Raw genomic sequence first — 26665 nt, forward strand, 5'->3', positions numbered from 1 at the left:
AAAGCCAACCACAAGAAGGGCTCCTTTCTATGTTGGGTAGTGCTAAAAAAAAAGGAGAAACGATGACATTTGGTTGCAGATTTATTACAAGTTGATAATTCATGCATTTATAAGATTGAATGAGGAAAAGAAAAATGATGATCTGGTAGTCAATTTCCACCACTAAAGTCAACATTAGATATCCACTATTCGAACAAGCATTGGGACCGAATTAGAAGAGTGGACAACCATGAACTTCAATATAGATTTTTCTTACACAATTGATAAAGGCCGATTCTTAGATTCTATTTTTCATGAAACTCCTAAATTTAGTGAAATTATGAAACACAAAGTGTTGGGTAAGAAAGATTTATGGATGGGGCTTGTTTCAATAGCCATCTAGCAACTAAAGATTCTAGGTTAAAAAATTAAATGGCGTATTTTTAAGGACTAAGACTTTAGCAATAATAATATTTGTCGGTCTCACTTTTTCTCTTTCTTTCTTGCATGATGCATATTTTGCGTCATAGACGATACGGGCAACATACCGTCCGTCCTGGAAATGAATAGTTGTCATCTACCTCACAACTTGCCACGTTTGTCATGCCACCTGTATTGGATGCGGTTGATGGATAAATAATAGCCGTTCATGTTCGAGATAGCTGATATATTGCCTATCCAAGCATGAAAAGGTTTTGAACTCCTCTTTCTCTTTGAAAGGATGGAGAAACACAAAAAAGAGCTTAATTAAGGAGTGCTCAAGGATGGTGGACCCTCCCTTGAAGTGGAGAGTGTGACAGGCCAACAAGAGTGGTTCATGTGGTGTGGAGGCCCCATCATTTCAATTACTATACGAGCTTTGCGGAGCTAATGAATGAAGTTAGCAACCGGGAGAATTGGAATTAGAATTTGTTTGTAAAGGCAGGGACAGAGTAGGAAAGCTCCACATACAATCATATAAGAAAGCATGCAAAACTGGGAAATGAGCGGCAATAATACTGCTGGGGCCTCTTTGCAGCGTATGCGAGGGGTGAAACAGGAGCCTGTCGGTTGTTTTGGACTCCCCCCACCACCCGGATCCCACCAATCTCCAATCTTATCATCTTTTATCAGAATATCTTCTCCCTTCTTTCTTCGCCTCCCACTGTTTCCGGCCCCTTCTTTAGATGACTAGCGGGAAACGTCCTGCCTCTTGCCCTTCTGGTGTTGGACTTGCATGTTTAGTCCCTCTCACTGCCCCCCACCCCCATCTCCCTTCTGGTGTTGGATTTGATGATGGTTGTATAGAAAGTCAAGGGAGTAGAGTGGATTAATTCCATGGATTTCAGAAGGCAGGATGAGGAGGAGGAGGATAGCGACAACCCTCCTCCTCCTCCTCCTCCCGCTATAAGAGAATCAGCCTTGGGCAGGCCGATGCTCTCCCCCTCCTCGTCCCTCCTCTCTCCCAGAGGACCAGGAGGAGGAGGAGGAGGAGGAGGAGGGGCAAGAAACGAGACCGCCGGGTCTCTGAGTCCCAATCCCACGGCCTCCACCCGTGCCATGGATTCATCAGCAGGTGCAATTCGGTACCGGGAGTGCCTCCGGAACCATGCCGCCAGCCTTGGTGGTCATGTCCTCGATGGTTGCTGCGAATTCATGCCCAGCAGCGACGACGCCTTCAAGTGTGCCGCCTGCGGCTGCCACCGTAGCTTCCACCGCATCGATGGCGACTCTCATCCCTCCCATTCCAACCCCAGCTCTCTTTACCATCTCCACGACGCCGCCCATGGTAGATCCCCCTTCTTGCTTCCACCAGTACTCCATCCCCATCCTCCTCCTCCTCCTCCTCCTCTTCCTCCTACCTCTCATCGCCACCACCAAAAGCAATTCATCTCGCCGCCGCCGGCGATCCTCGAACTTCGCAGCAGCAACAGTACTGCTGGCGGCGGCACGATGACGGAGTCTTCGAGTGAGGAGCGCAATGCGGGGGCCGGGCCACCGCAGCGGCCAAGCGTGGTGACCAAGAAGAGGGTTAGGACGAAGTTCACGACGGAGCAGAAGGAGAGGATGCTGGATTTTGCCGAGCGGGTGGGTTGGAGGATCCAGAAGCAGGACGAAGCATTGGTGCAGGACTTCTGCGCCGAGGTCGGGGTCAGCAGGCCGGTCCTCAAGGTCTGGATGCACAATAACAAGCACTCCTCCATTAGGAAGCCACAGCAGCAAGACCATCACGACAAGTGACAGGACTCTGAAGGGTATGAGAAAAATAGACTTTGTACTCTATTTGTATCTCCCTGGTTTGAACTATATGAAGCTTGTTGCCTCTCAACACTGGCCTGCACTTGAAATTTTATATACTTTATATATATATATATAGTTGTCGTGATGTGTGATCTTTCTTCTACTTATTCCTCTAATGGCTTGATGACAAACAAAACAAAACCCATCATCTCCTTGTCCTCCTCTTACTAAACCACATATTTGTCCTAGTTAGGAACATAATCTTGTCTCTTGCTAATTTTATGCCTCTGACTACCTCCTCTACTATTTAGTGGTACCACCTCCCTAATTAATTTGTCGAGGTTCTTGGTATGTGGATGGATCGGTGTAACAACTATTCCCTTGTTCTTGCTTTCTTCTCAAACATTTGCAACTAAAATATTTGCAGCCAAGCACGTAATGGAAAACCCATCTCTAAACGTCACTTGGCTGTGTTGTGCCCGTATTACTGACAAACTTTTGACATCTTTAGATTTTATGGCCTACTACGCTGTGCATAGCATTAGCAGCTGAGCAGCATGTGATGTTTTTGTGGGCCTTTTCCTCTCCTTCTTATTGCTTCACTGGTTCTTAGGCATTGCCTTGAATCTGGTGATATACTTTCTTTGTACCTAGGACCAGTAACTCACACTAAGTACAATAATTAGCTCACTAAAGGGTTCAAATCCTTCCCTCCTAATTCTTCTTATTGCTTTACCAGGCGTGCAGTATCCTGCTCTTTTGACCTAGAAGGCTTTTAGTAACAGGTCATGGGGTCATCAGATATGAGAGAGGAGAGGCTTGGATGTGGCATTGTTACCAGAGTTTTCCCTCTGCTGTCAGAAACCTTCAGACTTTAGGGCAGCCTGTGTCAATGGGGGAAAGAAATAGACAAAGGAAAGCTACAAAGATGTGACTGCTAAATGTTAAAAACAACAGATGGAGAAAAAAATAATTAAGTGTTTGTACCATGCAGCAGTTTGCTTTTTCAGGCGACCAGCCTAAATTTTGTTCTCCTCCATTATTGCTTCTAATTCAGATGGGCGGAGATCTCAGAACCTTCTTCATGTTGCTTCATTTAATACCTAACATAATCCATCACTTGCTCACTATGCTCTATCTTTGATGTGTGATACCTATTTATGTAGCATTTTTATATGTTTTAAATCTGAAATCAACTTCATTTCTAATCTTGACATGCAGATCACTTATTTTGTTCTCTCTCTCTATATATATATGGTTCTTATAAAATGGTTGTCTTTTTGTTCTTTCAATGTTGGAAAACAGAACTTCTCCTTGAATTTTGTTTTAGCGGCAATCATTAGGTATGACTAAATGTGGATGTCATAGGGATCCATATCACGAGCATACTGCATTGCGTTTGGTATTATATACTGCATTGCATTTGGTACTATATTGGATTAAAGTTTCATGTGTGATCAGACAAGAGGTTCGAATGGTCTTACCTTTTAAACAATGTAGCTCAGCCGGAAGATTATATCTATGAAAATGCCTCAATTACACTTTAAAAAATAAAACTGGAATCTGGATTTTAACAGAATGGCTTCATCCAATTTCACTACATAATAGACAGCCTCCTTCGACATCATAGATCTCTAAAACGAGCCTTTGTTTGGAAAAAACAATTCAACTACTGAATGTTGTTTCCCTAATAAAAAGTCAACCTTAAATGCTTCAATTTGTAATCATCTAACCTGTAAAAAACAAAAAAAAAGAAAGCCAGTGTCCGATACTGATAAAACTAATGAAATGGTTCATAGATTTCCACTTCTTCTATATCCAAAAGGAAGAACAATGATTGGAAGCCATTTTGTTTATGGATAGAAAAATAGAAAGAGGGTACTTTTTTTTCACCTATCGATAAAATTTAACAAACTACTAGTTGATGCTAACAAAAGATCAAGTTAATGCGACATAAGTTCTTAACAAAGCAACTTATACTCCACATTCATGAGATCGCATTTACCAACTTCAATTACCAGCCATGATTTCAACATTGTTGGCTTTTTTTTTCTTTTTTTTTTGAAGATATTAGTGCACTTAGTTGGGAACGACCCTTTTCAGAAGTCATGCTCTGGAGGAATTGAGAAAGTGAAGGGGCCTTCTGGACTTTTTATTAACATAAGAAGAGATGTATTGCATTTTGAATAGCAATTTGTGGTTTTGGTTGCCAATACAATCAGATTTTTGCTTTGACAAACTAATGGTTGAGTTCAACTGCATTGCTACATGAGAACTGGACTAATGTCCTATGTATCATGCGGCTCCTTTTTGTACATGGCTATTACCTGATAAGATCTAGACCAAAAAGCCATGACCCTGCCATTCCCTAACAGCTAAGTATTATAGACATTCTGTAGACATTTTTTTGTCTTCTGAGTATAGAAAGAGAGCTCTACCTTTTCATTATTTATATTGTTTTTTTGGATGGCTGTGACATGAGATTGTGTATGATAAGAAAAAAAGACAAACTAAGTTGGCTACTGCAACTACCTGTAGGAAATCTATGTTCCATATTTTGGAGTCGGCATGCAAGAAAAGACTACTAAACAAGGACTCTCTAGGCTCAACATCGAGGGGGTGCATTTTAGGTCAATTTAAGACGAAAGTAAAACCCATCCACTAAATTAACCAGAGGTCTGTCTTCCACGAGGGGCTTATATACCCACAAATCTCATGATCTCATTGAAGAAAAAATAGAATCAAGGTAACAAGGAATGGTCTATTACTCCTTTCTAGATGAAAAAGCAAAGAAGTATTCTGTTAATTTCGTGTCTTTTTAGCGTCCAATCTACTTATTCTTTTCTTGCCTTTGAACAACTTTATCAGCTAATATGTTGAACTCCTGCTGGGAAATACAATGAAACCACCTTGCACCACACATGATGTCCAGGTGGCTCCACTTGATGTGGCTCAAAGACATCATGATAGCCAGTGTAGTTTTCCACATTGTCCAATGTCTCATACATTTGTCTACTCCCAAGTAATTTGTGAGAAATATTCCATCCTATATGGAACCAATCTTAGCCTATGCATTCGAGTATAATAGTCTTGGTCGGATCAGATCAAAGCTAGACTTCTTTGCATGCTTCCTAAATCCTAATCCAGAAGCATGGCTCGGTTCAGAGACGCCTCGGAAATTTGCCATGCGGAAAGCAGCGTCAGCTTTAATTAACGGCTCTTCTTCGCTTAATCCCTCAATTATAGCAACCAAGTACATAAATATTTATATATATAAAGGTAGACATCAAAATTCCGTGCAACAATTATGTCAACTTCAGTCCAACACGTACTCTACTCTAGGGTGAGATGCCTCCAAATTTTACCTGCACGTTATCATTTCTGATTGGTGCTGTACTGTGTGTTAGCTGTTTTAAGTGGTTCACTGATGGCCCGTGCAACTAAAGGATTGTTTTGTTCGCGAGAAAATTTTAATATTTTTTTTGATGGCTCGGTTTTAGATGGCAGGGATAGAGAGAGAGAGAAAGCGGGCTTTGTCATCAGGAACCCTAGAGTGAGGATCTTGGCGGCTCGGGACCTGATACCTCAATCCTTGGTGCGGAGTTGAGGGCCGCATGAGCCGACCTCCGATATGCGCAACGTGTTCTGCAGACCAGCCCCTTTCTGATGGAGGGAGACTCCGCCACAGTGATTGGATGGATCTAGGAAAGCCCGACGAGGTGGGGTCAAACCATCCCTTGACTCGAGATATTTGGGAGATGGGCAGTGATGGGATGGCCTTTCAGACCAAACATGTGTATATAAAAAGGCAAACGAGGTCGTGGACTGGGTTGCTGCTTACGCGGCCAACCATGCGGGAGGTATGCTGTGGACGACTCAAGGAGAGTTGCCTAGGGCACTCCGGAACATTTTGTTTTCTGATTTTATTGGATATGTTCGTACCTGTGTGATATGAACAGCCCGCTTTAGCAAAAAAAAAGATAAAAAATAAAAAATAATATATTTTTTAGAAAATTGATGATATTTAGTTGACTAAAAACATTGGCATATTTAAAATAATTTATATTTGATTGCACATCTATTTTTTACAAAAATTATATAAAATTTTTATTATATTTTTAATAAAAAATTTATTTTATTTTATATAAAAGCTTAAGAATATTATTAAAAAATATTATTCTAATTTTTAGCCGCTGAAAATTAATTTTTTATATTCCGTGATAGATTTTTTTCTTTTATAAAATATAAAAACTTTATTTACATAAAAAACTACATTTTGCATTTTTATTTAAAAATTTTAATCGAATACGAAACATCACTCTATTTTTCTGTTGATTTTTCTCTACTCTTTTGCCCGTGAACCAAACCAGTCCCCAGTCGATATCCAACAATGTACCGTAGAGTTCCCTCCCTAGTCATCCATCTTACGATCCGCCTTTTTGAATTCAGGCGTCCACCTTATTCTTGTTACGTGTTTAAACACCATTTGCCGGAAGACATGCATGCTGTGATGATAGCCGTATCAAATCCCTCAAACACTTCCTCTTCAAATTCTGGAGCGGAGTGGCCCAGGTTCGAAACGCGCAGGCATCGATTAAATGCGGAGATCGGATGCCCCCCGTCTAGTTTGTCCGTTGGAATCACCATCTGATCTGCCAGTACTTAGGTGGTGCTGGTGTGATGTACTTACACGTAAAAGGGGCTGCCACATTGGTGGAACTCCCCCATGGATGGGGAGGATATGAGTAAAACTTGTCGACCCGTATCGAATATTCTCTAGTGGCGAGGAAGCCCATTGAGGGTTGCTATGCAAGTGCGGTCCCCCCCCCCCCTCATTACACCACAAAAAAAAAAGAAAAAAAGAAAGTGGGATGACGATGGTGGCCTCCGTCAGCAACATCATCGCCGCCTGCGGCTTTCCTCCGCCGTCTTCCTCAGCCGCCCCTGCCTGCCCCTTTTCCGCTTCCTGTGGGACGCCCCACTTCTCTCCCTCCCTCACCTTTGTTTCATTCGTAATCTCTTCTCTTCTACTATGTATAACCTCTTTCGTTTTGGCATGACATTTTTCATGGTTCTATGACACTGGAATGGGAGTATGAACCAATTGGCACTTTAGATGCATAATAAGAAGAAGACCAACTCACTAAAGCAATCCTCCCTCTTGTTATTTATTCTCCAGCAAGCTAACCTGAGGCACCGAATAACCTGCAATCAATCATAAAACAATTCCTGGACCATTTCACCATGCTTTGCTGCCGCTGATTCATCAGCCTGATCATAAAAGTAACCATTTATAAGAATGCTGAATCCTTAAATTTAGCAAAAAGCTAAGGCACAAATTGGTTGTCCCTGGCGATCGCTGCATTGGTGCCAAGGCAAGGCCAATCAAACTCATTTCAGTATCCTCTCGTACAGGTGATGTCAACATGAAAATTTTAGCCTTCATGTAATGCATCATCTCATAATCATTATTGGCAGGTGGATTCATCTATAACGCAAGATGGTTGAGCCTGTGTGCATGTCCAACTCGCATCGCACATTTTCCATTTTATCTGGTTACAAGTTGTATCCTTCCTTCACAATTTAACACTGTATCAGTTAGAGAAAGCAGGGGGAGGGCGCAAAACTTCATATAAGCATATCTAGTTTGGTTCCTCCGATCCTCTATCAAAATACAAATACAAATACGACGAGAGAAAGGAAATTCGCAAATTTGAGCGATCAATTCTTGGGCATTTCCCATACTTACTACTGATACATGAGCCTCAACGAAACAATCCTCATGAAAAATGGATATGAACTGCAATAAATTCTCTAAGCGAAAAAGAATTTCCAGAACCTCTTAGATGCATAATGCATAGAAATAAAATGTTCAATGTGTAGCCTCAGCTGCAAGCTTGATACGTTGTTGGTGCTCTGAAACCTTATAATCTACTATTTCCATAAATAGTTGCGAGTCCAAAACACAGTCAGGGCGTCCATATACGGCCGCTTGAATGCTGGCCATGAGCTTTGCGATCTCTCGACCAGAGAAACCCTCCGTCTTGCGTGCAGCCTCAAGGAGCACATCCTCTGTCACATCCTTTACAAGGATTTTCTGCTGCTTCCTCTTGAATAAGGAACGCCATCCAGATTTGCCATTATCCTCGCGTGATATGTATTGGTTCAAGTAGAGCTTTAGCAGCTTGAAACGCTCCTCCTCTCTAGGAAGTGGGAACTCGATTACTTCATCTATGCGGTCTGTGACTGCTGCATCAAGATCACCAGGTCTGTTTGTTGCAAGGACAAGAACCATATCCCTTGACTGGTCACCAGTTCGGAAAAGCAGTGCATTCAAGGCACTCCGCTGAGCCTCGCTCATAAGGGAGCTGTTACGCCTGATAAAGGGAGAATATAGAGAGAAGGCAATGAGAGAATCAATTAAAACAGTTACCTATGAAATCATGATAAAAGAGTTATCTATGGCATTTGGTCATGCTCAAGAGAATAAGGATACGTGCACAAGTCACTCAGTAAACTTAACAATGATTGGAGGACGATATCACAAGATAATCAACTATTTCCAAAAGAATATTAGCGAACCAATAGCATACTTTTAGAGGCTGAAAATCATCAGCTACATCAAATAGAAGAAAATGGTGCATGGAACAACAGTGCAGAGTTTATATTAGAAAATTGATGTGTAGAATCAACAAACAAATGAAGGCCAACTTGGAGAAGAAATATAATTGGGAGGAGGATATTGCTTGAGCTAAGGGCTCTATTGACAAGAAAACTCCATTACAGGCAGGAGTTACTAAACAAAGAAAAGGAAGGAAGAGAGGAGGAATTGGTGGAGAGTGGCTCCCCAGATCCTTAGTTCTGACGATAGCGGCACATCTAAAATGGTGATTATTTTGTATTTCAAACCCAACTCATCTCTTCACACCATTCCACTCATTTTTAGGAGATACATAATGAATTAGCTGGTTGGACATCTAAACAAGCCCTAAAACCTGCCATTATCAAGACAACTAAAGAATTATGAACCATCATTTTATTCGACCAATATAGATTATTATCATAGAAAAATGTAAATGTATAGAAATTACCAGCAACTTGCTAAGTGGAACGCCGATAAGTTACGAAGGCAAAGATGTTTCTGTACACAAATCATCCCTTCTTAATCTCTTGCCCTCATTTTTGAGCAAGAAGTTCACTAGCTCAATAACACTATCAACCAGATTGAAAATCAAACCAAAAGGGCAACTAGTGCAGTCCATGATTTCCTACTAGAAAATATAAGACTGCCATGCTCCAGAATGAAAAACAGAATTATTTTTTTCTAGATTTAATGTTTAAAGCTGGTTTAAAATGTAAATGTTGGGAAGAAAGGGGTTCTTCTAAATCCTGAATAGACTCCATATGCATACTCAAATGAACACCATGAAAGGAATTGAATTCTCATATAGATCCAAGATTCAAGTGAAAGATATAAAGACTTGCTCAATATTCTTGTTTGGAAAACCCCTTCCACAACTCTGAGATTCTAATTTCCAAAATTTCATTGATGACATAATATTAGCAGATAAAATAAAACCTATTTTTCCTGGCTAAAGCATTGCAATTGGAGGTAATAAACCTCCAGCCACTAAGACAACCAGCAGGACATTTGGAAATAGGTTAAAAAATACATAAAACATATCAAGTTGGTAACTTACTCGCACAGAAAAGCATCAGCCTCGTCAATAAAAAGCAATAGACCTTTTTTGGATTTCTTAGCCCAATCAAATATCTCATGGATTTTGGTAACAGCTTGTGAACCCAAAGGTGCAACATCACCCCCAGTCATCATTGCATAATCCAGACCCTGTACATGATCAGGACAAGGCAATCAAAATGACGCTTCAAAACGTCTCAAATCATTTAAGATTGTAATTCAAATTGAAAAAAAGTTCCATTGTCTCAGCTATAACAAACATTTTATGAATGATGTGAGGGAAATAAGTTGACTAAGAGTAAAGTTAAAAACAAAACTAATAAGACTTTCTATAAGTGGTAAGAAATATGCACCATACCGATTTCCGAGCCATCTCCCTTGCCACCAAAGTTTTACCAGTACCAGGTGGTCCATAAAATAGCATGTTACGGAAAGGTGCTTGATGAGACTTGGTGTTTTCTGTTGCTCGAGCAAGTTGTTCAATCCTCTTATGTAATGATGGGTGAAGAACTATATTCTCAAAGCTAGTCCGATTTTCTGATGATGCCACCTTTCCAGATGCTGTGTTAGAGCCTGAACCCTTAATGCGTGAAGCAATTCCAGACCATGGAAACTTGGCAATTGACGATTCACGAATCAGCGAAGGCTGGCCCAGTATTCTGTTGATGTAACCCCACATAACTCTAGCACCTTCCCTATATGTATACAATAACCAAATAATGAGACAGTTGTACTTCATGCACAAGGATAATAAAGAGCATCATTTTAATACTCTTATTATAAATTATAATCTCATTGCTAGAGAAATTTCAGTAAACCTAGTAGTGTAGACACCAGCAGCGAGAGCTGTAACTCCTCCAACTGCCATTATTAATGTACCGCGATCAGTCAGTAACATCCTCACACCACCTACAGGTTTACAATGAGAAACCAAGAACAAGAACATAAGTTTTCATAGTGATGGCCGAGAGAACAATGCTAGATAATGCTACTTCTTGTTTTGAAAGTCATAACAAAAGACAAATGAATGCCAATCTAATTACACAAAGAATTAAAAAGAGAGACAAAGAACTAAGAAATTCGGATATTAATTAAATAAAAATTGTAATATAGTTTGCTATAATATTCAGAGGTTATAACAAACGATCCAATGAAAAGAATGATGCTTTTCATTAGTCTCTTATCAAAGTAAAAGAAAAGAAAAAATAAAAAAATAGGGGTAAAAAGAATAAAATATGAATTAAGGATAATAACACAATTGAAAAATGTATTTTAGGTGATCTAGTAGTTTTTTAATCTCATGAACTGAAAAGGTTAAGCAGCTTCGGTACAACATCAAATTTATTCATCTAATTATATAATTAATACAGAACCAAGTCTTGTTCTGAAGTGGTGGCATTGAAAACTCAAAACTTTGACTAAAACATTCTGCTAGCAAATGGGTACAGCCAACATACATTACCAATATACAATGCAAAAAATATACTGTTTTGGACAATTACTTGATTGCTATCATCATATGATTATCAAATGTTGAATTCAGAAAACCCCATGTCCACTTTAGCATAATACCTTCTATGTGGTTAAAAGTTGTATTAATTGCAGCAATCCATTTCTCTCTTTCACCCTTCATACGTTCTAAAAGCATTCTCTTGTTATGTTCTTCTGTCAGTTTTGCTTCATGTGCCCGACCCTCAGCCTCTGCCATAGCCTTAACTCTTATTGTTTCACGCTCTATCTCAGCTCTCTCTTTTTCTGTTTGGCGCACTTGAGCTTGGATTTGTTCTTCTGTAGCACGCCTTGCTTGTTCCTTTCTTTTGTTGGATTCCTCTTGCATTCTCACGAGTTCAACATTTTGTCGCCTCTGTGTTTCATGTTCTATCTGCAGAGATAATACAAGACTTAAAATTTGATATTTGGCACAACGTAGATCACTAAGTTCAAAGTTGAAGGCAGTTCTACTGACTAATTAGTTATTAAATGCATCCATAAGAATGAAGAATGATAACAAACTGAGACAAGAAAAAAAAAAGTCACTTCAGCAACCTGCATTCTTTTTCTTGCCAACTCATCTTCATAGCGGGCCTTTTGTGCTTTGGTCTGTGCTTGTTGTTGGATCAAATTCCTTTGCTCTTCAGCCAGTTTCCGCTGTTTTTCCTGCCAAAAAATGCTTATGAGAGGTGTAAATCAGATGCCAAGTGATCTGGACTTGAATCAGGATTTTAACAACATAAATTTCATATAGACTATTACAATTTGTTTTCCTGCAGACTACTGAAAATTTCTGTTCGACAGCCTTGTATAGCAGATTACATCATCTTTTCAAAGACATAGCTGATAGCACCATCAAATTTGAGAAAATATTAGCAAACTTGCAACTTTATAATTATCTAGGCCCCTCAAGCATTTCTATCTGAGAAGAAATTGATATTGTTTTCTTCTCTCACAGAGGCAGCTAAGAGCTTGAGAGTGACATATATGCCATTGCTAGAATTTAGTACTATTCTACAGGCAGCAACTGCCTAATCTGAGAGAAGGAAAATCCCCAAACAACAACTCCCTCCCACACCCTTTAGAATGAAGTCTAGACTCTAAAGAGTTGTTATGTTACAGTCAATGCATATCAAGCAGAAAGAATAAACCAGGAATTAGGAAATGCTGATCAACAAATCAACGAAACGAACTTATGAAACACAAACTTGAAATCATGTAGTGCTTCGAGCTTGTGCAACATTGCCATGGATAGGGGCGGCTATTGGTTGGGTTTGGGTCAAGTATGATGATATTCATACCTATATCCAAAGTACATGTATTAGACCAAAACCTAATGTACAAAGTGTTACCTCATAAACAACGAGCATCATGAATATCATGCAAGAAGAAACATAATGTTAGAGGTGAACGAAGTTTGGTTTGATAGTTTACTTCGTGGCTTTTACTATGTCAAGCGAACCAAAACTAGTCTTCTTGGTTTTTCCTAAGTCAAGTGAACCAAAACTTGTATACACACACAAAATACATATATGAAAACATGCACACATATATGTATGTTATCCACATGTATGTATGTATATTCTCAAGAACTACTCCTTGCAGTCCTGCCAGGAAATTCCAGTCCGGTTATAATCAAGGCTCTTAGGCATAGGATCAAAAAAGATGGAGCAGGTCTTTTGCAACTGAGAGGAAACTTAATGTTATAATATAGATACATGATGGAGTAGGCCCTCAAAGATTTGCAATATGGAAGCAAGACAATACAAAATGCTTCCCCCCTCCCAATAGCTGGCTATCCTTAACAACTTGACAAAGCAAATAGCTCAACGCACGAGCTCACTACTAAACAGTGATGGCTATAGGTGTGGTGTAGAATGCTACGTATTACTTCTGGACAGGAAAAAGATTCCAACTTTGCTTGGCACCAATAACCATAGGCATCTATCCATCTCAAAAAACAGATAAAATTCACTGCTAACATCCTATTGATTAGAAATTCCAATAACAACATAACACTGTGACAGCATGTGATAAAGTAATGAATCTTGTAATAATCAACCAAATCTTACAAAACCCCGAAGCCCAAATCTCCTGTAACCCTCTAAAGAACATTAATTTAGACATGTTGAGGCGAGAAAAGATAAAGATTTATGAACAGTTTAGTTTTTAAACATGCACCATAACTTGATAAAAAATAACGAAACCAACGACATAATCAGAAAGGAGATGCTTACTATTTCAGTCTCCGCTTGCATGGCAACATATTGGGCTTTCTCGGTCTCCACCTCCGCCAGTCGAGTCTCCTCCTGCTTCCTCATCAGATCAAATACCTGAATGCCATTACCAAAGAAGAACGACCCAAAGAAGATTAGACCGAGAGAAAGAGGAAACAAAGGGGGTGACGGAGATGGGTAAGTTCCGAGCTTGGCAAAAGAGCAAACACCTGCTTGGCGTAATGGGAGCTATTGATCTCCCGCAGGGCCTTAGCACCGCGCTCAAGCGACTCGGGGTCGAACCCACCAGAGGACGACGAGCCCCCGCTAGGGTTCTCGGCGGCCGGAGGAGAAGAAGAATAGGGGAAGCGGAAGGGGCTGTCGGCGTAGGCGCGGTCCGCAAGCGCGGCGAGAGTGGCCGCAGCCGCCCCCGCCGCGGCGGCGGCCGCGGAGCGTGGCAACCGGAACGGCAGCATCGACGAGGGAGGCGCGCTTGTTTAGAAGCTCGCTCTCGCTCCCATGGACGAGACGAACGTGAGAGAAAAGAGGAGGGCTTTGAGCGTTTTATTTAGAGTTAAAAGGAGGCGGCGCGGCCTGGGGTTCACGAAGGGAGGAACAAGCAAAGCCTTTTTTTTTATTTTCAAAAATAAATAAACAAATAAATCCCGGTTGACCAAAAAATAAATAAATTAATTAAAAAAAACTTTTCAGGCGTCTTTGATACTAATGATTTTTTTTTATTTTTTATTTTTTGTATTAGATGGCAAGCAACTGGGCAAATTTCGAGGGGCATAGAGTTGACGTTTGTCAGAGAGTGACATGCCGAGGTAAATGGAACAAGAAGTATGCAATATAGCTTATAACGGGAAATGTATTTTATAAACCTATTTGTGATCGAAGTCATGAAATGCTTATGATTACAGGTTAACGTTGTAGTACTATCGATGGCAGTGTTGCTCTTTCTTATCATTGTCAACCTTCTTACCAATTTTGGTTGACAGGTTATTACCTCTCAAGAGGTGACACATAGGGTTTGACCATGTTGATCTCTCCCTCTTTCCATCTACCTAGAAAATATTCCTTCCTACATGCTCTATATATAGAGAGAGAGAGATGAAGAGATGAACTGTGCTCTTCTCGAAAGAAAAGGATATCCACTCTTTTTAATTCTAAATTCAAATAATAAGATATCCATGATGTATGTTACTGAAAATATTTAGAAACCAAAAATTAATTTTCAATGTATACACATATTAATATATAGAAATTGTGGTCAATTAGGTAGATTTTTAATTTAAATACTTTAATATACTAATACAATGAAAACCATCTAATTTTATATCCAGCCAATCGGTGTATATGAATTTTTATTTTTAGATATTATTAGCAGTACAAATATGATCAATCAGGCGAGTTTTCAATTTGGATGCTCCATTATCTATCCTGAAATCAACCAATTGATACATTCTCATCTCAAGAAGAGCATAGTCCATCCCACACACACAGATATATATCTTTTGCTTTTATCAAGATTAATTTAGAAGTCAGACTTGCTATACCTATTATAAAACTAGATATATTTGAAGCCATCAACTTAATTGACTATAAAATACAGCTAAAGGAAGTTGTACAAAGGATGAAGCAGCAGTAAAATTGTTGCATTAAGGTCCAAGCCATTGCAACTCATATTTGAATGGATCTCAACTTCCCGCCTACAAATAGAATAGAACATCTACCATTCCTTAACTTGAAAATCTAATTCAATCTTTATCACCCAACGTTGCTTTGGATGGCACAACGTCTTACTGTTTTGACAAGAGGTTGGGGGTTAATACACACAACATCGAACATCGCTTTGACACTCTAATTATACTAAGCCCTGGCTACATGAGCATCAGCTCAACCTACCAACAAGTCTGTCACCAAAATGATAGGACTACACGTCACACACCAAGGAAATAGCTTTCAAGGTCCCCACTCACTGGATGAAGCCGAAGGGTACAACTGCTAGTGAGAAACTAAATGTGTGTGAGATTAAGTGGCATCAAAAGCACCTTTTTTTTATTTTTACCACAGCAAGATATAACAAAAGAAAAAAAACGGTAGATAATGTTCACAGTACACTAATTTATACAACAAATACAACTGATAGCCCATGGTTAACCATCATACCAGGCCAGGGATGGCCTCATGAGGTAAATCTCTGAAATCAAACGTTAGAATTCAAAAATATAGTCTTTACATCGGATAAGCTGAATTGACCAACATGGATAAATAAAATCTACAGCAAAGACTGAATTCATATTGCCATAAATTGCCAAACTGAAGTTGATATATTATCTCATAGTTATGTCAAGATCATCTTCATCATCTAATTCTAGCTCACTTGATGGTCGAATTCTCTTTCCCTCTCTCAATACTATTCTTCCACCCTTCTTCGGTTTTCCCCTGGAAAATGGAATTATAAAGTTCATACATATGCTTTTAAATCATGCTGTTAAGTCATATAAATAATCAATAAATTTCCACAGTAAAGAATGCAGTACATGATTAAAAATATTACCAGCTAAAATCTATTCCTTGCATTCTGGTATTCAAATTTTATCCGATCCAGACCAACATTCTGGATCTAATCAACTTTTACAAATAGACCCGAATATTTCCAAACAAAGGTAGCCACAATATGAAACAATATATTGCATAGACCCGAGTACGTTGGAACACAAAAAGACCACTGCTGTTTATAGAGAATAACGTGTAGCTCTATTCACTGTGGGACTTTGGAATACTTCTCCTCCCATAAATTACAGGTTTGCAATTATGGATGGCGATGGCATTCCAGATCTTGTGGGAACCTTTTGAACTTCACCCAATTACAATAAAATACAGAAGCAAGAAGCCTCTTGCTATAATTTTCCCAACAGAGGTATGTAAGAGATTCCAGAATCACATAAACTTTCAGTATAATGGTACATGTGGTTGGTTATAAAAAATCACAGTTTTGCAATCAGAAACAAAGTTGAGACTCTCAGATCTTGTGGGAACCTTTTAAACTTCACCCAACTACAACGAAGTGCAGGAGAAAGAAACCTTTTAATTGTAACTTTCAGGCTTGATGCAACTTTTCACTTATTTATAGGTCCATTGGAAGGAAGAATTAAGAATAATGTACTTACTGTCCATTTGCATGAGCGCTTCCACCCTTTGACCGTCCAGGACCATAGTCAGACCTTCCATCTGCCACAAACATACAAGTATATCTTTCATATCCTTGCGCATATTAACTATTACTTTTATCTATTGTTAAAAGCTCACCATCCCTTCCAGCTACATGCTCTTCAACCTGAAACATAGAAAAAGAGGGGTTGTTACATTTGCTTCTTCCCAAAAGAGTAAAGAGATTCAGAAATATATATAAATTATCATAATTTTTTTCTTGGTGGAATGTTGTGTCTCCTATTACTTCATGTATGCTATTATAAAAAGGAAATTGAAAATGATTACTGTGTAAATCCACATGAAAAGTTCAGTTAAAAGAAGTATAGATTGATGACTTATAATTGTAAAATTTCCAGCAACTGATACCCATTAAGAAAACCAGCAAGCATTATATAATATATTTAGTTTATATGAGATCCCTATTTCAGCGTAATTATAAATTCAGCTGCTTGATTGATTAATTATAAAACCTAAGTATAGAAGAAGAGATATGCTCAAGAAATTTCAAAATCAACATGTATGTAAGCTTATCTGCACGGATTTTTTTATGTCGTCTATCAAATAGAATAAGCTTATATTCAGGCCCTGTTGAATAGGTGGTAGTAGTTACATACAGCTGGCGAGGTAACAGATGACAAGGAGAATAGCCTTTCTTCAGGCTGAAACTTCCTGGAGCGCTTTAGGCTGAAGGCACAATTTCAAACAAATCTATGTTATCAACAATTTGAATCACCTCAAATATAATACACCCAATTTATATGCTCAGCAAATTTCTTGAAATACTGTGACAGATTCTCAAGAAATTAGAAGAGATAGAATTTGAAGCATCATTAGCCTATTGAACAGATGCAACAATATGAACTCTACAATCAATAGAGGGTCAAAGGAATATTGCTACATGATAGTTAACCTAATAAACAAGCAAATAACAATTTAACCTCACGAGCTGCTTTAATATGGCCCAGACCATCATGATCACAATCCTAATTGTTAATCCTTATCTATGCTATTGCAGTGTAAATTAGCACCCCTGAATTTGATAATAGATCAGGCAAAACATTAACTATATCGCTGCAATTTGAGCCACATAGACAAATCTTAACTCTATATTCATTCAAAAGAATATAAACTTGAATGCCAGTATAATTAAGTCAAAGGGCCATGATTATTCTTCAAACATAGGATTGCTGATAGAATATTTATCATTAAGTCAGACCAAAGATGAGGAACTTTTAAGAGAAAGTGATTGATAGTTTTCAAATGCTGGGAAGTATGCATTGAAGCATTACTGACCATTGTCATGTCGAGAGCAGATGAATATACACATATACAGAAAAAAATGAGATTATTTGGTCTGAAGCAAGATGAAGTGGTACAAAAATAAACATGTGAACACAAAGGAAATTTGTGATACTCATATGGAGGCAAGACATCAAAAGGGACATGTAATCAAAATCAACTAAATTGCATCCTGATGATTAAAGATTATGAAAAAGTTGAAAATGCTGGTTATTTGCATAGATATAACCACATCAACAAAAATTACATTTCTTACACGAAAAATCAATTAAATTGAAAGCAACTTACTTGGTATTGCTCTTAGATGATGATAAAAAACCTTCAAAGCCTTTCAATACACTACCACACTGGTTCGAATCTTGTAAGTAGGTAGTCTCTAAGTCATAGACCTTCAAAAAAATAGCAAAGAGTATGAAGTGGACTTAAATTTTTGCATTTAGGATTAAAAAAAAAAAAACGCTTTCACAACTACCAACTGTAACTGGTAAAAAACAAGTTGAAAAAAAGAAAAAGATGAACTATCGGTATGTGAAAGAAAAACACAGTACGATCCGATACTCACTTTTCAAAACCTTGAAATCAAGAATTTAACTATTTCTCATTCAAATTTTCAGAAATAATAGCTCTCCATCCAAAGCAAAAAGAGGGGACCAGACAGTTCCCACTATCAAGATGCAGGTAGCGAAACACAAGCAACATTTCATCTCTGCACGGGAAACCAACCGATGTTGCAAACCAAAAAACGAATCAAAATAAATAACTGAAGGAAAAAAGAATCTAGTAATTTGAAAGTGGCAATTTTGCACAAAAAGGGCAAAAATCAAAATATTCCTGCAAAAGAGCAGCAAGAACATCGAGATCCCATTTTAAAGTACAAGAATAGAAATCCAACAACATTAGAAAACCGAAGCACTCAAGCGAACCAATTAACCAAGTCAAATTTTACGGAAACCTAAATTGAATTTGCACAAAACAAGGGGCAAAGTTCTAAACTTTACATGAAACCGTTAAAGATTCAAACCTCAGTGATATATTTCAAAGATCATTAATTAATATAAACAAACGAGGGAAAAGAAGGGAACAAGACCTACTTGCCTCTCGATGCTTCGGAGCTCCTCCTGGAGCTTCTCTCTCTTGTTCACCAGGGCCGCGAGAATGGCCGAGGGATTCGAGGCCGCCCTTTGCCCTGAACAAAACAAATTCCCAAAAAATTACACTGAAACTAGGGTTATGAGGGGGGGGGGGGGGGGGGGGGAAGGATTCGTATGCCGAAGAAGCCGTTTTCTTGATCTTTTCAGGATGACACCAGAAAAAATTAGGGTTCGAGATATGTTTACGAAGAGAATTCGAAATCCCGAGAAACTAGGGTTCCCAAGAAATAAAAAGATTTCGATTTTTTTTAGGTCGATTTCGATTTCCGAAAAAACAGTTTCATTTGATCTTTCTAGGGAAAGAGAGGGCAGGAGAAACTTAGGGTTTTTCAAAGCTTACCTTCCGACTCCATCCCACCCGCCAGATTTCGAATTGCCCCCAAAATTAGACACGAAACTCCATGATCCCGATTTCTCTCTCCATCTCGTATTTAGGCAAGATTCAGATCGAAGTTGACCTTTAAGATTCGGACAGAAAACTTGTAGGGGTTGCACTCGTGTCGGGTGAGATACTGCCCGGGTCGATGTAGATCATGTCAAAAATCCATCAATCTAAACCTAACTTATTTATTAAATACGCTAAAATTTTAAATCTATATCCGACTTATTTATTAAACAGATAATCTGACTTGACCCACATAACTATTTATTAAATAGGTTAAATTAGGTTAATCAAGTTAGATGGGGTTTTAACTAATTAAATAGATTTAAATATATTAAGCGGACCGGGTTAAACAGGTCAAAAATAGGTTAAGTAGCTTTCCAACAGATTAAACAGGTTAAATGGGTTGGATTATGATTCAATCCAATTATTAAACAGACTAAAATAGGTTAAATAAGTCAAAGATTTAAACATAAATTCAATCCATCAAATAAATATATTTAGATAGGTTGATTCATTTACGACCCAAACTTATTTATATCAAACCTAAATATTTAAAGTAGAGCATTTGTCGATCAGATTGATGAGTCTGGTCAAAAATTGCTGCTCCTAAAAACGAGATGGAGAAATGGATCCGTTCGTAGCCGCATGATGGCGTGCGTGGCTCTTAAAGCTTTACGAGGATTTCGGTGCAAGGCTATTGCACCACATGTCACAAAGTGATTAGCCAATAGTGCGCAGAAAAGTTTTGGTAGCAGGATGAATTTTGAAAGCTTCATTACCAAAAGTGTTCTGGTGAGGAGGGGGATGGAAATTTCTCCGTTATGTTTGGATCATCCGGAGGTAGAGGAGACGATCAGCTATGTCCTCTTACAGTGCCCGCGGACTGCTCAAATTTGGCGACAGGCTTCCTTCCTCCTTCCGAGATCCACTGAGTCTGTTGAGGATCTACTCCGACACCTGAGGTCTGCCTTTCGGTCTCCAAATTCTGTTGCCTGGGGCATTGCTTGTGCCTATCTGGCCCATTCCATTTGACTGGATAGGAACGACAGAGTCTTCGAGATCAGGAGGGCCCCTCTAAGGGTTGTAGTAGATAGAGTTATCCGTCAGGCCAGTAAAGTATCCGAGGCTTTTATGACTGCTTCATCTAGGGTGGCTAGGGACATCTAGAGTTCCCCTTTTGCTGCTTCAGCGCCTAGGTATGTACTCACATCTTGGGAGCTCCCACCCCCCGGCTACCTTAAGGTAAACTTTGATAGCAATATATCTGCTGGTGGAGGAGGCATGGTGCAACCTTTATGATTAGGGATCATGAGTCCAGGCGGATTGTGACCAGTGGGCGACGCATCTTAGAGTCATCTCTTTTGAGAGCAGAGCTCAGGGCAGCATGGGAGGGTGTCTCTTATACGAGGCGAGTTCTGGAGGCCCAATGCGTCATCCTAGAGGGGGATTCAGTGGAGGTGGTAGAGTGGATTCTATAGGAGAGGCCAGGGGTCTTCGACTATCCACTTTTAGAGGACGTCCGACGGTTATTGTATAAGTGTGCTGTTTTCCAAGTTGGCCATGTGTTTCAGGAGGTGAATAGAGCTGCTGACTAGGTTGCCTCCTTTGTTGCTTATCATTCTGGAGAGATTCTTTGGACCCATTGTGTACCTGTCCCTTCACCGCTGTGGAGTATTTTATCTTTTGTCTCTGTAGGCAATGCTTACGCGAGATTAGTGTGAGCAGCCGGTTTACCAAAAAAAAAAATGAAGCTTAATTATCATTTTCTTTTCTCCCTCTCTCTCTCTCTCTTTACAACCTAGCACTTGAACTCATTGCGGCTCTGCATCTTTGAGGATCTCATTTTAATGTGACCAAGCGTTTCTTGCAGAGCCTACTCTAAGCAAAACGCAAATGGATATAACTACAAACTAGGTTTGTTGCATCAAGTTAGATTGGAAAGGCAAAAATTTTAGATATATTTTTTCACATTTTTTGATGCCAAATATGATAAATTGCAAACGACGTCATGAAGCATCCCTCAATATTTTTTTGGGAATGAATGTAAATATATGCGTATGCACATATAATGCATTTGATTTGGAAAGAGTCGAAGATGCTGAAAAAGTGCGCACGGTGAGCATTCCATATTTAAAAAAATGAAGTAGAAATTGAGGTGGATTCAAAACGAGAGAGTGTCCACCATAATGGTAAGATGGCTTAGGGATTAAAAAAGAACAAAAAAAACTAGGAAGAAATCTCAATCAAATTCCGGATAAGAGGGCGAGGACTGAACTCAGATCCACGGTATGGATCTTCAAAAACTTTATCAATTGCACTAGTTAATATGAGCCTTTAGTTGAACTTAAAGTATTTGGGAATAAGAAATTACAAAACCAAGATGCCCATCATGCTTGACTGATGAGGGAGGCCTAAGGGTTGGTCCTCCCATTTCACCCACTTGCTATATCTAGGAGGTAGTTTTATCTTCTTGTGTATGCATTTGAAGTTATTTTTTGAGAAAAGTTTACAATAAAACTATACAATGCTAATATTGTAGCATGCCCCATTGATGTTAAATTTGGCATATTCCATGTGTAGTGGGAGAGTCTAGTCTAGGGACTCTAAATTTATTCGACTAGCAAAGGGGTAGGGCTAGCTCTCGCACTTGTGATCCTTGATTGGTGCTAATCGTGCATGAGTTTTTAGGCTAAAAGCATAACAATCAGAAAATATTAATATTTTTTTAGATGGTTTGTTTGTTCTATTCTTAAATTGCCGCTAGCATGTTGGTTGTCTCTTGGAAAGAAGACATCCAGAAGGATGCAAATTTCAATTGTATGCAAAATCTAAGTAATATTTACTTCTGATTTGTCAGAACTCATCACCTCACTCAAAAAGACTAGCCATAAGATATTATTTGAATTTCTTCATCCTATATAAGTACTCAAGATTTACCTAGCGAATAACTGAGATGAAACTAAATACATGCCCATACAAATCCTCACATGATCAATTAAGAAAGCTTAGTCATGGAAGAAATTATTTTTTTAAAAAAAAACATGGAGACAATAATAAGAGAAAATAAAGATACTTCATGGCGGCGAGCTTTTTAGCCCTCCTTTTCCTTAAAAAGAAAAAGAAAAAGAAAAAGAAAAAGAAAAAGAAAAGAAAGATAATCCATGTAGCTTTCCCGTGCCATGGAAGGGTAGATAGATTTATATCACGCTTGCATTTAAGGAAATAGGGACATCTATTAAGACCAGCCCAAACTATACATCGAGCAGCCTTTGCTTCGGTATACACATGAGGATGGAGAACTTGAAGAGAAGAAACATAGATAGAAAGTTAGAAACAAAACTAAAGGAGAAGCTAGCCATCAGCAAATATGCATTATGGTTCTTTGCTCCGATCTGCTTTCATCAGAGAAGAACAAGGGCCTTACTACTTGATACACCCTTGGATGCTTCCCTCTTGTCTCTGCTTCAGTTGAGCTTGAGGTACCTCAGCCTGCAAAAGAGAGAGAAATACTAATTAGTATTCATAACAAATGGTCAAACTATACCAAGTTTTGGCACCATCTGGAAGTTAAAAATGGAGTGTAATATAATAGAAAACCTTTTCAGCGAGACAGCAAGAGGACATGAAAAGATAAAGGCAACAAGCCTGCAAGCGTGACATGGAATAGAGTATTTGCAAAGCTTGGGTCGGCCATAAGCTTGGGAACCGACGGAGCTTTATCAGAAGCATACACCTATTCTTTTTTTACCTAAAGATTAAAAAAGCAAGAGAGAGAGAGAGAGAGAGAGAGAGAGAGAGAGAGGATATGTTTGTTTTAGGTCGGATGGGACTGCGGGAGGAGAAGATATGGTGTGTCAGGATTAGGTCTCCTGTGAGCTTGGTGGGCTGAGACAGGGACAAAGGAATTTGAACTGAGGGATGAATGTGGATGGAGTCCCTTGTTATCACATAAAAACAAGAATCCCAACTGGGACTTCTGGTTGGCCTTTTACCCAACTGAAAGCTACCGTTCCCTCTCAAGTCTTAAGTAATTTAAAACAAAAGAAAAGGTAGCAGCAAACTTAAAGGAAGTTGCAGGGGAAGAAGAAGAGAGAAAAGGTGATGGGTCAGCCATGACCCACATAGGAAGGAAAACCAAATGGAACAGTAATCTGTGGATTTTGGCTCATATAGCAACTGCTCGTGAATTCCTAATTGCTTAACCAAAAGGAGGAAGTTAAGAGATAAGAAGAAGAGAACGGAGTGGCCCATGGAATGATATTTTTTCTTTATGGAAGAAGTGTAGATGGAAGAAAGTGTGGATATAGTGCGTTTTAAACTTTACACAAAACAGAGCTTCCAAAAGAAATTGGGTCGCTGGCTTGGTCTTATTACAGCGGCACTTGAGAAGAACTAGTGTTTATCTCACACATCCAATCTTCTTCTTCTTTTTTTGTTTTTAATACAAATAAAAAGGTAAACAGAAGCATAGGAAGGAAAAATAATGGTTAAAGGAAGGAGTAGGGAATGCGCTTGCACTTAATTACCTCTGCTCCTCGTCCATGGTAGAGGAGTTATTATTGTAGTTGGGGAATGGCACCTGGCCTGACTCGATGTGCTTGAGGTCCTCAACGAGCAGCTCATAGTGTCGCTTCACCTCCTCGGCGGACTTCCCCCCGACGGCTCGCGCAACGTTTTGCCAGCGGTCCGGTGTGTCCTTGTCGTACACCGCCAGTGCTCGCTCGAAGAGCTTGTTCTGCTTTGGGGTCCATGAGGAGCCCGTGCTGCGCGAGAACGATCCTGATGCCATTTTCGATACCAGTTGGGATCTCAAATAAGAGAAGAGAAGAGAAGAGTGTTTAAACTCTACGAAGGTGGCAGAGAAGGGGAAAAGGAGAGGGAGTTTTGGAGGCCTGGGGTGGTGGGGGAAGGAGGAGCCAGGGGTGCTCCTTATAACCCAAGAGGGGAGTGGGGTTTGAACTTTGAAGGGTGGTGGGATGGAGCCAGTTGGCGAATAATACTTGGAAAAGGAAGTGAGAATGAGGTCTGTAGCATCACAGGACAAGGGAACTGGAGACGAGTTCTATGCGTCGGGGGGCGGCGAAGAATCACAATAACGTAGGGGAATCACCTCAGTTTATGGTCTTGGGGAGGGGGATTGAGAGAACCTTTTCATCTCTTTTTTTTTGTCGCCCAACCAGTGGAGAATCACCTTCCTTTCACATCCATCAGTAGAAATTTTCCCTTTTATTTCTTCTTTCTCGTTCAATCATTCTTTTCACGAACGCCGTAATTGATGACTGGTATTCCTTAAAGAATCAATGAACTTTAATGAGTTCTTGCATGATGCCAGCCCCCCACTAAACTGTCAAGTGGAAGTCACCTAATTGCTTCACTTCGTCCGAAACAACTCCGGTTCATGCCTCTTCTCATCTGAATCCCTATGTTTTGATTTCTCTTACTCTTTGGCAATTTATCTTGCAACATTTTTCACATGACAAGTGGAGAGGATATACTAAAATGTGTTCCAAATCGCCTATGAGAACTTCCTTAGAGTCAGCTTAGGGTTCAATCCAAAAGAAGAAAATGTAATGGTTCGTGGAGTGCATAAAGCGAGCATTCACAGGCTGTTTGGATGCCTAAAGAGATAAAATTAAGATCTCCTTGGCAGGAATATTAGTTCACAAATATATATACGATAAGTTTCTTATTGATCATAGCAGTCGAGTGACAACAAATCTTTATCTTTCAAGAGTTTTTTAAAATAATCATACAAATTTTTTTGAACTATTTGAAATTTTTTTATTTTTTTTTGAACTTTAATTTAGTGCAATCAGATAGCCGAACTTTTAAATTTGTTCAATTCAGATCTTAATATATATTTTGTCTGGTTGCCACAATGAATTATTACATGACCGACTTATATGGCAGAAGAGGATGATGTCTCAGTGACATCACGTGACAATTCAATCATGGCAGCCCTATGAAATTCATGGTCAATATCTAAATTGAACGAATTTATAACTTAGATAATTTGATTGCACTAAATTAAAATTTTAAAAAAATAAAAAACTCTCAATAGTTCAGAATTTTTTTAATGACCATTCAAAAAAAAAAAAAAATTGTTATCAATACTTCCGACGAGAAAGAACAGTCTAATGGGCGGGCTTCTCTTGAATTTCTCCTAACGACTTCTTTTAAACGTAAAGTTTTAGGTGAACATTATCTGTGAACATTATCTTGTTGCTGGGATTTAGTCCTTCCAACTTTGAAAAAGCCCCATAAAGTATTCCTTATCTCGATTACGACCTTTCTTAAGTACCAAGCTGCCACTTAGCTGAATTAAACCTAAATGCCAGTACCAAGGGGAATTTGAATAAAACCTAGCTGGCCCCCTCCCTTTCTAGAGAAAAGCCTTAGCTTTTTTTGCACCCCATCTCTCTCTTTTTCAGCATCCAAGGAAGGGGATTGGGATTGAGGACGAGATTTGGCCTACTCCCTCTTTTGTCCCATCTCTTATTTCTCAAATTAATAAATTAAAAAAAATTCCAAACCCTTTTTCCCCACTGAGAGTCACCTATGACATGAAACGGACATGACTCGTGAGGTTTGGTTGATCTCTCGCCGTACGGCCAAAGATTTGCAAAGCCAATGATGTCCTTTTCGGCCCTCCAAAGGGAAGACTGGCCACCCGCTCTGCCGGGGGCTGTCCTCCAAGAGCAGTGGGTTCCCCTCGGCTGTTTGCCCCAAAGGAAAAAGAGAGCATATCAAAGTAGATGCTTTGTTCCAAACCATTCATAGCTGTCCTTGTACTTTGGGTTGGGTTTCACCACAAGATGCCAGTGTGATCCAACTAGCATTGGCTTCTGGCCTCCACTAAAAGATCAACTAGATGGAAGGTTGAGATCATGGTACCCATCTTTGTCTTGTTTCAGGCTCAATGCAGTGCAATTATTTTGCAGCAGATTGCTGAGATGGTTGTTTGTTGTATTAGGTAGGATGGGGGTTCCTAACATGGTAAAGAGTT

General features: G+C 39.3%; 4 protein-coding genes across 6 annotated transcripts; 1 reads left to right on the plus strand and 3 right to left on the minus strand.

The window, feature by feature from the left end:
* The first annotated feature begins 972 nt into the window (after window positions 1-972).
* LOC103711531 (zinc-finger homeodomain protein 5-like) lies at window positions 973-5718 on the plus strand. Of its 2 annotated transcripts, none has more exons than XM_088711721.2 (2): window positions 973-2213; window positions 5700-5718. In XM_088711721.2, the coding sequence occupies exon 1, from the start codon at window positions 1297-1299 to the stop codon at window positions 2197-2199; it is 903 nt and encodes a 300-aa protein (XP_088567847.2). In that variant the 5' UTR covers window positions 973-1296; the 3' UTR covers window positions 2200-2213; window positions 5700-5718. The 2 variants fall into 2 exon arrangements, with proteins under 2 accessions (XP_088567847.2, XP_008795929.3); XM_008797707.6 differs by lacking the exon at window positions 5700-5718 and adding an exon at window positions 2939-5691.
* Window positions 5719-7797: 2079 nt separating this feature from the next.
* Window positions 7798-14210, minus strand: LOC103711532 (uncharacterized). 2 transcript variants are annotated; one of them, XM_008797708.5, is made up of 8 exons: window positions 13836-14210; window positions 13627-13722; window positions 11945-12055; window positions 11471-11780; window positions 10717-10807; window positions 10257-10593; window positions 9900-10048; window positions 7798-8576 (listed from the first exon to the last, which is right to left on the minus strand). In XM_008797708.5, exons 1-8 carry the CDS (start codon window positions 14079-14081, stop codon window positions 8072-8074), a joined length of 1845 nt encoding a protein of 614 aa, XP_008795930.2. In that variant the 5' UTR covers window positions 14082-14210; the 3' UTR covers window positions 7798-8071. The 2 variants fall into 2 exon arrangements, with proteins under 2 accessions (XP_008795930.2, XP_088567517.1); XM_088711391.2 differs by having other exon boundaries at window positions 11945-12068; window positions 13836-13973.
* Window positions 14211-15688: 1478 nt separating this feature from the next.
* LOC103711533 (uncharacterized) lies at window positions 15689-19820 on the minus strand. Its single transcript, XM_017843901.4, has 7 exons — window positions 19615-19820; window positions 19215-19309; window positions 18412-18512; window positions 17439-17508; window positions 16921-16948; window positions 16782-16842; window positions 15689-16053 (listed from the first exon to the last, which is right to left on the minus strand). Exons 1-7 carry the CDS (start codon window positions 19625-19627, stop codon window positions 15942-15944), a joined length of 480 nt encoding a protein of 159 aa, XP_017699390.2. The 5' UTR covers window positions 19628-19820; the 3' UTR covers window positions 15689-15941.
* Window positions 19821-22872: 3052 nt separating this feature from the next.
* On the minus strand, window positions 22873-24556 carry LOC103711534 (protein RADIALIS-like 3). Its single transcript, XM_008797709.5, has 2 exons — window positions 24186-24556; window positions 22873-23148 (listed from the first exon to the last, which is right to left on the minus strand). Exons 1-2 carry the CDS (start codon window positions 24446-24448, stop codon window positions 23124-23126), a joined length of 288 nt encoding a protein of 95 aa, XP_008795931.1. The 5' UTR covers window positions 24449-24556; the 3' UTR covers window positions 22873-23123.
* Between the last annotated feature and the right edge of the window lie 2109 nt (window positions 24557-26665).

The sequence above is a fragment of the Phoenix dactylifera genome, chromosome 15 (assembly GCF_051530095.1).
Source record: "Phoenix dactylifera cultivar Ajwa chromosome 15, Ajwa_hap1_PhDact_Kaust_v1.1, whole genome shotgun sequence".
In the NCBI taxonomy this organism is placed as follows: Eukaryota; Viridiplantae; Streptophyta; class Magnoliopsida; order Arecales; family Arecaceae; genus Phoenix; species Phoenix dactylifera.

Excerpts from the sequence above, each read along its gene's own strand:
- LOC103711531 (XM_088711721.2), top strand. The coding sequence starts at position 1,297 with ATGGATTTCAGAAGGCAGGATGAGGAGGAGGAGGATAGCGACAACCCT.
- LOC103711532 (XM_008797708.5), bottom strand. The coding sequence starts at position 14,081 with ATGCTGCCGTTCCGGTTGCCACGCTCCGCGGCCGCCGCCGCGGCGGGG. Across the intron at positions 11,781-11,944 it reads TGGCAAGAAAAAGAATGCAG|ATAGAACATGAAACACAGAG; the intron begins GTTGCTGAAGTG and ends TTATCTCTGCAG. Across the intron at positions 10,808-11,470 it reads AACTTTTAACCACATAGAAG|GTGGTGTGAGGATGTTACTG; the intron begins GTATTATGCTAA and ends GTAAACCTGTAG.
- LOC103711534 (XM_008797709.5), bottom strand. The coding sequence starts at position 24,448 with ATGGCATCAGGATCGTTCTCGCGCAGCACGGGCTCCTCATGGACCCCA. Across the intron at positions 23,149-24,185 it reads ACCATGGACGAGGAGCAGAG|GCTGAGGTACCTCAAGCTCA; the intron begins GTAATTAAGTGC and ends TCTCTTTTGCAG.
- LOC103711533 (XM_017843901.4), bottom strand. Across the intron at positions 18,513-19,214 it reads TCCGAAGCATCGAGAGGCAA|GTCTATGACTTAGAGACTAC; the intron begins GTAGGTCTTGTT and ends ATTTTTTTGAAG. Across the intron at positions 16,949-17,438 it reads CATCTGTTACCTCGCCAGCT|GTTGAAGAGCATGTAGCTGG; the intron begins GTATGTAACTAC and ends TCTATGTTTCAG.